Genomic DNA, 9,294 nt, shown 5'->3' with positions numbered 1-9,294 from the left:
CCACGCACATCCCCGTGCCACACACGCACCAGAGACACGCACACACCGTACTCACCCACGCACATCCCCATGCCACACACGCACCAGAGACACGCACACACCGTACTCACCCACACACATCCCCCGTGCCACACACGCACCATGGACACACCCATACCATACACATCGACGCACATCCCTCGTGCCACACACGCACCATGGACACACCCACACACCACACTCACCCACACATATCCCCGTGCCACACACACACCACGGACACGCACACACCATACACACCCACACACACACCCATGCACATCCCCCGTGCCCACATGCACATCCCCGTGTCACACAGCATACACACCCCTGCACATCCCCCGTGCACACATGCACATCCCGCGTGCCACACACACCACACGCATACACGATACACATACACACCCATCCCCCGTACCACACACACACACACACCCCCCCATGCACATCCCCCGTGCCCACATGCACATCCCCCGTGCCACACACCAGAGACACGCACACACCATACACATCCATGCACATCCCCCGTGCCTACTCACACACGTCCACATCCACACACATCCCCCGTGCCACATATGCACGACACACATACACCCATGCACATCCCCCGTGCCACACACATACCAGAGACGCAAACCCATGGAGCACACAACATACAATCTACGCAGACATACACATCACAGCTCCCGCCCCCAACAAACACCCACCCTTACAAACGTGCAAAAGCGCCACATGCAGAAACGCACAAGCAGCACACAACACACAAACACAACAAATTCACACACGTGAGAATGCCACAACAAAACACAACACATGCGCAAACACCCCGTATACAAACACCACAGACACACAGACAATTCTGTGTGCGGAATCTTTCTTTAAAACTCATCCAAATACATTTTGGGGGCACTCACCAGTTTCTTACAACAGCGGGTCAAACCAAGGATTTGCCCCTCCCCCAAACACCCCGTCCCTGCAGCCTGGCTCAGTTCCAGAAGGGGGGGCTGCAGGGCCTGGGGGTTATAAGCTAGGCAGGCTGTGGCGGGGGAAAGTACATTACAACCACCTTCAACCACTGAGCAGCATAAAATCATCGTGGGGGAGGGAGACGCTCCCTCCTTTATTAACCCACCCGCTCTAAAATATTTTAAAATAGTAAAAACACCCTCATTTATTAAAACTTTGCAGACTGGGGGGATCCAAGTCACTGCCAGGCTGATGTGAAGCAGGATGGACCCCATTCTGAGACGAGCCTCAGGGGCATATCAAGGCACCAGCCACATGGGGAACCTCTATAGGGCACCTCCAGGATTGGGGCGGGATCCCTCAAAGTCAGGGTCTGCCCAGGGTCTGAAATGGGATTAAAATCCTCTGTGAACCCCACCCCCCCAAAGACCTGATTCTTCGTGGCCCTGCATCTGGTGTGGTTGTTTACCCCCGTGCAAAACGCTGGTGCAACCTCCCGCTTGGCACCCCACCAGGCCGTTCACAGGGGTGCAAAGCGGCTGGCTGCACGAGGGGTCAGGCCCTGGAGAATCAGGCCCAGGACTGGGAAGGGACGTGGGTCTGAGGAACAGTTCCATTCCATGTTCCCCCTTGTAACCCTACGCGCCTGTGGTGCAATGAGGTTTCCTATTAAAACCCTGGACTAACCCGGAAATAGACGCCCCCCCCACTCCGTGTGCCCAGATCAAACAGATCGCAGGGGGAGGCAAGTGGGAGTGAAGCGGACTGGACGACGGGGAGGTGGGGGTGGGAGCCGCTCACCACTCCCTGCTGGGTTTCAATGCTGGTTTCACCTCTTCCTCCGGGGCAGATGCTGATTAACACAGGACATTACAGTCCCAGGATGGTGTTGGTCTAGTCAGTTTCTCCCACAGCTGAGCTAGGCGGGACCCCCTGGGGTAGCTGGGGGTGGGTGAGTGGGGTGTCCGAAGGCAGAGGATGTCTGTCACTCGGACACGCTGGTTATGTCAGCTGTAGTTCAATTCTCTATCCATCCCGGCAGAATTTTCCATCCGCCTCCAAGAAGCAGCTGCTGGGAAAATGGATCAAGAGCACCACCTAGGGGTGAAGCGAGGACCCATAAGCACCCCCAGCTGGCCCACTCGAAGAGGGGTGGAGGCCAGGCAGGAAGCAAAGGGCCACGCCTCAGTGGCTGATCTGAATCCAAGCCTCCCACTGCGGCGACAGAAATGGTGACCGAGCTGGAGGAAGGATGGGGGTGTCCCCAGCGAGCCCGGACACGGCCGCCCCCTTCCCTGAGGGATCGGCCGTCACCCACGTGGCACACCCGTCCCTGCTGCGGGCAGACGGCTGGGTTCCGCGGCCCCAGGCGTCCGAGCACCGTCCGCGCCAGTCTGGTATCCGAGCAACCCGGCTCCCCTCAGTATATCGCCTCGTCCATGTTGTCATCACTGTCGGCCCCAAACTCCTCCCCGTTGTCGAAGTAGGACATGATGTAATCCGTCTCCTAGGGAACCAGCGGGGAGAAGGAGGCTAAGTCCTGGGGAGGGCAAAGGTCAATGGCCCCAGGTGGGCAAGCAATGGCATCTCCCCTGCCCGGAGTGCAGCCGCTGCTGGGTGGGAAGGGGCGGCTGTTTAACAGCGCGCAGCAACGCTGCAGTTTGGGACAGGAAGTGGAAGGGATGGGCACGTCCCATGGAAGCCACGAGGACGGGGAATCAGGGAGGTAGGATGGAATTTAGCCGGTCTGGGCCGAGACACTGCAGTGCAATGCTGGGGAACAGGCCCTGGCTTCCCCACGCTGGCCCCGTTCCTCACCCCACCCTGGAGGGACCCGCGCTAGGGGCCAGTGAACCGCTCGTTCAGCCTCTCTGCCGAGACTGGGGCCAACCGGAACGATGACCTTTGCAACGGGGACACTTGCGAACTGGCATCAGACCTGCCCAACTCAACCCTCCAGCCAGCTGCTTCCCATGGGAATAAAGGGCCCCGATCCTGCAGTCCCTGGACCAGCCAAAGCTCCCACCACTGAGATCAACGGGTGCAGGATGGGGTCCAGAGACTTGAGCGACAAACAACAGCTCTGCAGGGAGCGCGGCTGGCCGGCCTCTCCGGAGGCGCCTCACCTCTTCGTGTTCCTCCTCGTCATACTCCTCTTCCTCCTCTTCCTTTCCCTCCTCCTCCTCCTCCTTCTCCCCTTCTTCCTCTGACGTCACTTCCTCCTCCTTCTTCTCAAGGGTCTGGGGTTTAATAAGGGACAAAAGCCCAGAGGACGATCAAGCAGCAGCGACGCTCCTGTGCCATTCCCTGCGTCACCGCCCCGGCGTCCTGCTGGCTCCATCCCACCCTGCGGAGCCATCAGCTGCGAGCCTGACACTTCCCACTTCAGCTCCCCGGCGACCCACGCTGTAATGCAGCCACTTCTGGCCAAATACCCACAGCACAGCCAGGCACGCACAGCCACCTGCAACGTGCATCCTGGGGTACCGCGTGCGCCAGCGAGTAATGGCACACGGGAGGTCCCCGAAGCGGGGCGCTTTGCATAGCTGCCCCTCATGGCTACCTGAATGAGTGTGCCACAGAATGGGGGTGGGGGGTGGACGGGGCCAGAGGGATAGTTCAGCAATTCAGGATGGAAATAATACCCTTCTGACGCCCAGCAGTGCCATGGCGCGGAAGGATTCCCCACCCAGGAAATCAGAGGGAAACCATCGTTACCTCCAGTTTCTTAATGGCTTCCTCCTTATCCACCGGGAGCCGCTGTTTGTGCTTGGGGATCAGAATGGTGGTTCCTATCCCAGAGGAAGAGAGAAGGTCAGAACACAGCCAGACAATGGGGCATTCCTGGGGGACAGCACGCGATAGGCAGTGGGAGAGCTGATTTCATTACCTTCACGCATCACGATAAGCTCCCATTGCTGGGATAAGGGCTTGGCCTCATGCTGGCACACACACCTCATTAATTATTGGGCTCCATTTCTGGGTTATGTGCTAGGTCACCCTGTGGGATTTTGGCAGGGGGTAGGGCTATTCTGCTGACTCAGGCTAGAAACCAGACCAGGTGGGGCTCATTGCCTCCAATCCTGCGCATGAGAGGACCAGAAGGGAGCTAGGAGGAAGCCAGATAGGAGCTCTTGTGGGAACAGCAAGCACAGGCTAAGTATTATGTTTGTTTTCTTCTGTTAGGAGTAAAATGCAGCCCCTATCAAATCTGTGTAGCCTGGTAGATAAGACACTGGCCGGGCACTCAGGAGCTGTGGTTCTAATCCCTGCTCTGCTGGGTGACTTTGCATTAATCATTATTTTCTTTAATACTCACTCTCCTTCCGGAGCTTTCGAACTCGGATCTTTAGCTCCCGCGGTAAACGCCGCCAATCTGCAAAGACAAATAAGGAAATCACCGGACTGAGTCAGACTCATGGTTCGTCTGCTCCAATAGCCCAGCTCTGAGAGTGGCCGGAACCAGCTACTTCAGAAGGTGCAATAAACCCTCGAGTGGACAATGATGGAAGAACAGAAGTTTCTTCCTTCCTACTAGTTAGTGATTGGTTTGTGCCTTGAAGTATGAGGGTTTATAATCTATGTATCTATGCATCCCCCACCTGCACTCATCTATCCATTCCCATATACATTTATCTATCTACCTATCATCATTTGTTCTTATTTATCAATCTATCTAATGTAACTGTGGATGTTCTCATCCACATAAATGTCTAAACTTCTTTTAAATCCTCTATGCTTTTTACTCTGGCAATATCCTGTGGCACAGAGTTCCATAGAGTATGAAAAAAAATTTCTTTCACCACTTCTCCGTGTGTTGCCTTTCAGTTTGACCGGATCTCCTGTCCTGCCATATTGTTGTGTCTCTAGTGTGATTATAAAGGTGATAAACCTAGCCGTGTTTTTTGCAATTCTCCACAGCTGTGAATCACAGTCTTCCCGGAATAAAACTCTGAAGAGAAAGGTGAGCAAGGGTTAGACTGTAAAGTATTCCCATGCATACCTGGGTTCCAATCAATAGCATTATCAATGGGGCCGGACATCTGATATTTATCTGAGTAGCGCTCAACATCTAAAAAGAAACAAACAGGGGTCAAAACTGCAGTTTTATAATAAGCATATAAATGGGCCTGAATTCTCAGGGCATGTCTACACTACCCGTCGGATTGGCGTGCAGCCATCGATCCAGCAGGGATCGATTTATCGCGTCTAGTCTAGATGCGATAAATCGACCCTCGAGCCCTCTCCCGTCGACTCCCGTACTCCAGCGCTGCGAGAGGCGCAGGCAGAGTTGATGGGGGAGCGGCAGCAGTCGACTCACTGCAGTGAAGACACCACGGTAAGTCCAGCTAAATTGCGTAACTTAGATCGATCACCCCATCTCCCCCCCCCGCCAGTGTAGACCAGGGCTTAGTTAAACTCAAACCTTGTCTACACATTTAACTATCCCAGTGTAGTAAAGCCATACAACCCCTGTAGTGTGGACACAGTATAAAATGCTTATACTAGTACAGCTATACCAGAATAAGCTAGCCCAGTGGAAAGCACCTTTATCCTGATAAAACTGCATCCGCACTAGGAGTTGCACTGGTATAACGATATTGGTAAAAAAAATCACATCCCTGACCAACAGAGTTATACCAGTACAAGTTTTAAGCACAGACCAGGTTTAAGCCCCTTTATACCAGTCTGGAAGCGTAAAGGGGCCTTAAAATGGGTATTACTTATATTTAAGGCTGCTTTATGCTTGCTGACTGGTATAATCATAATAAAAAACCCTATCGCTTATCATCAGTAGGTCCATTTTACATATGGGGAAACTGAGGCACGGGGCCGGGAAGTGAGTTGCCCAAGGTAACCCAGCAGGTCAGTGAAGGAGCTAGGAACAGAACTCAGGTCTCATCTGTCCTAGCCATGTGCACCAGCCACTGGGTCCCACCGCCTCATGGGTAAAAGGACTTTAGTATCACTGAGAATTCAGGCCCAGTGTTTTCATTTGCATTAAGTTGTTTAAAGTCCAGTTAAAATGTTGGTCCTAAATCAACTGGAGCTGCCCCCGGTACCTTTCTTGGGGGCGGCCGGCTTGACATAATATGGCAGATTCTTCATGGCTCCCCTCAGCTCTTGCTTCAGTGCCAGCATGTATTCCACCTCCTCACCCGTCTGCAGAGGGACTGGCTTGTACTCCATGGGCTACAGAGACAGGATGGGAGAGAAGCAAGTATCAACTTCAAAGCTGGGGCTGCCAAGCCGATGATACGTACGCAGGGGTCCAGCATCATGAGAGAAGGGGCCCAGCTGTGAAATCCAGACCTGGATTTCAAACCCCCTAAAGTTGGGGGAGGGAGTTAGGATCCGGGGCTTTGGTTTGAGCCCAGCTCTGACGTATAAACATACTGGTGTGTATGTACCTTTGTGTGTGTGTACGTACATATGTGTAAGTGTATGTCCGTGTATAGAGATGCATGCATGGGTGTGTGTATGTACATACATATGCATGGGTATCTATGTATATACGTACACATGTGGGTGCACGTGCTTGTACATACATAGGCAGGGGAGTGAATAGGTACATACATATGGATGGGCGTGTCTGTACACATGCATTGGTGCGTGTGTCCGTATGTGAGTGTAGGCACAGATGCGTGTGTGTTTGTGTATATAGATGCAAGGGGGGTGGGGCTATGGAGATTTTATAGAGTGCATTAAGGAGTGCTCTACAGCAGTGGTTCTCAACCAGGGGTCCGGGGCCCCCTGGGGGGCTGCGAGCAGGTTTCAGGGGCTCCGCCAAGCAGGGCCGGCATTAGACTGGTTGGGGCCAAAGGCAGAAAGCCAAAGCCCCAGCGCATGGGGCTGAAGCCCGGTGACCCAAGGCCCCACCACCTGAGCAACTTAGCGTCGCAGAGTCCCCTGTGGCGTGGGGCCCTGGGCAACTGCCCTGCTTGCTACCCCCGAACGCTGGCCCTGGCTCTTATATGCAGAAAAACAGTAGTTGTGAGCCGGGCAGTTTGTATAGCATGTTGGGGGGGGTGGGGGAGCTCAGAAGGAAAAAGGTTGAGAACCCCTCATCTACAGCCTGGATTCACTTAAATTCCAGGCTGGTAGCACCCAGAAGCTGCTCCCTCCTGATGGTTGGGGAAGAGCCACGAGTTGGTGGGTCTCGGCTCCCAGAGGACACACTTCCACATCCCCCTTTGGCACCAGTCGGCCGCCTTGCTAGCCGGGGGCTGAAAGGCCACGTAGACTCCCCCCCAGGTCAAGGGAGGGGCACTGGCAGGGCAGCGTGCGGGGCAGGTTTGTCCCACCACTCTCCCTGCCCCAGTGCTGCCAATCCAGCACCTTTCATCCACGCCATAGTGACTGTGTGTTTAACGGGACCCCAACGCAACGGACTCACAGGGAAGAGCGGCGAGGGCTGGAGGGTGGATGGGGGCAGCGAGTCGCCTTTCCCAATGCCCACAGCTTCCACGTTGAAGGTCATCTGGCTCCGACCCCTCCCTCTGCCTCCTCTTCCAGCCATGGCTCGCTCTGCGAGAAGAAGTGGACATAGAGCTGGGATCCAACACAGCCGAGACCTGCACAGGGGATGAGAGAGCCTTTTCTGATCCTCGAGAACCTAGAGAATGGCATCTTCCTAAAGCCACGGCCCCAGAAAGCCATGGGAGTGAGCTCCGTGCTAGGAACACCCTGCACGTAATAACATGAGGGCCACCTCGCTTGGAGGAAGTTAGTTTAATCTCAACACCTCAAAAATCTTCAAATGATTTATTCTCTGCACCTCCAGAGCAGTGCTTGACCCCAGTTTGGGGACTAACAGATGGAGACACAGACAGCCAAGGGGGAATAAGACCTTAAACCTAGATCTCCCGCAGCCTAGAACAGTATGCTCGCCCCTGCTCTATGCTCCTTCCAACACTAATAGGGAAACACACCTTCCCTTTTGTCCGGTGTACTCACCCTTCTGCTGCTAGGCCTACAACCCACTGCAGCCATCCTCTTCATATCTTGCAGCATGTTAAGGCGGGGGGGGGGGGGGTTAAACGATGTCCAACCTGCGCATTAGCCAACCACGCAAGTTGCCCTGATGTGGTACATGTAAGAGAACAAGGGTGCGCAATCCGGGACCCGGGGCGCATGGCTCAGAGCTGAGGGTGGATGGGGCACGAACCGGAGTACGTGGAGCTGGATACCCAGGGCAGGGCTCAGAGCGGAGGGTGCCTGACGCTCAGGGAATGGCTCCTAGCGGACAGCGCAAGCCCAATGCTCCAGCGGCTCAGTAACCAACACAGGGCTCAGAACTGAGGCTATGAGGTGCAGGGTCGGGGTCCCCTGGTGCACGGCGCAGGACCCAATGCCCAGGGCGCAGGGCTCGGGCGCACCGGGCCAAGGCCAGGCCGGGCTCGATGCTCCCGGGCCCCGGGGAAGGGGTGTGTCGGGGCGGGGCGCTGCCAGCCGCTCCCCGCCTCCCATTGGGCCGCCGCGGACCGGCCCGAACCGACTCGGCGCTTTACCCGGGCCGCGCAACTGGGTCGGGCTCGCACCGCCCTCTCCGACGACTCCACGTGGGCTCCGCCCGGAAGCGAATCTGGATACACAACGTTCCGAAGGGGCGGGGCCCAAAGGCGGCCGCTCAGTGGTGCGCGCCGGGGCCAATCAAAGGACGGAGGAGAAGGAGGAGGAGGGCGTAAGGGGCGGAGCCTGAGACGTTTGCTGGAGGAGAGAGAAAGAGACAAAGAGATGAAGGTGGATAAGAAAGAAAGGAGGATGGATGGAGGAGAAGAAAGAAATGGATGGATGGGAAAAAGGATGGATGGATGGAGGAGAAAGAGAGAGAAAGAAAGATGGATAGATGGAGTAGAAAAAGAAAGATGGATGGATGGGAAAAAAGATGGATGGATGGAGTAGAAAAAGAAAGAAAGAGAGAAAACATGGCTGGATGGATGAGAAGGAGAGAGAAGGGAGAGAAGTGTAGGGGTGTGTGGAAGGAGTTCAGGAGGGTCTTCAAGCCCCCAACACTCTTTGGGCCCTGACTTCTTCCCCCCCACTGCTCTGCCCTGCTAGCCAGGGGCACAGGAACCCCATGGGGGCAGCGTTAGGATTACATGTGCATGGGGAGAGGGTTAGGGTGGATGGAGGGACCTGCCATGTGCTGGGCCGGGACTGCCCCAAAGGGGGAAATCCCCTGATTCCCTATTGGCCGGGGGTTTAAGTTACTACTGTCCTTGTTAAACCTGCCCTGGAGGTTGGGCCTCTAGAACTGGGGTTCCCTGGAGTGGCAGGTTTGACAGCATGGTCTGACCTGGAGCCATC

At 55.3% G+C, this 9,294-nt stretch overlaps 1 protein-coding gene across 2 annotated transcripts; it reads right to left on the bottom strand.

Annotated features, from left to right (window-relative positions):
* Positions 1 to 516: 516 nt before the first annotated feature.
* Positions 517 to 8,550, bottom strand: POLR3GL (RNA polymerase III subunit G like). Of its 2 annotated transcripts, none has more exons than XM_024199066.3 (8): positions 8,496 to 8,550; positions 7,382 to 7,559; positions 6,048 to 6,177; positions 4,988 to 5,056; positions 4,304 to 4,360; positions 3,703 to 3,776; positions 3,111 to 3,224; positions 517 to 2,491 (listed from the first exon to the last, which is right to left on the bottom strand). In XM_024199066.3, the coding sequence occupies exons 2-8, from the start codon at positions 7,502 to 7,504 to the stop codon at positions 2,405 to 2,407; spliced, it is 654 nt and encodes a 217-aa protein (XP_024054834.1). In that variant the 5' UTR covers positions 7,505 to 7,559; positions 8,496 to 8,550; the 3' UTR covers positions 517 to 2,404. The 2 variants fall into 2 exon arrangements, with proteins under 2 accessions (XP_024054834.1, XP_024054836.1); XM_024199068.3 differs by having other exon boundaries at positions 7,382 to 7,512; positions 8,496 to 8,541.
* Between the last annotated feature and the right edge of the window lie 744 nt (positions 8,551 to 9,294).

This window comes from Terrapene carolina, unplaced genomic scaffold (assembly GCF_002925995.2).
Source record: "Terrapene carolina triunguis isolate 2854851 unplaced genomic scaffold, T_m_triunguis-2.0 Scaffold227, whole genome shotgun sequence".
NCBI lineage: Eukaryota > Metazoa > Chordata > Testudines > Emydidae > Terrapene > Terrapene triunguis.
This window is presented reverse-complemented; position numbering and strand designations above follow the sequence as displayed.

Bases quoted from the DNA above. Each gene is read 5' to 3' on its own strand.
- POLR3GL (XM_024199066.3), bottom strand. From the start codon at position 7,504: ATGGCTGGAAGAGGAGGCAGAGGGAGGGGTCGGAGCCAGATGACCTTC. The intron at 6,178-7,381 runs GTGAGTCCGTTG...CTGTCTCTGTAG, and splicing joins AGCCCTCGCCGCTCTTCCCT to CCCATGGAGTACAAGCCAGT. The intron at 4,361-4,987 runs GTATGCATGGGA...TTGTCTTTGCAG, and splicing joins TGCTATTGATTGGAACCCAG to ATTGGCGGCGTTTACCGCGG.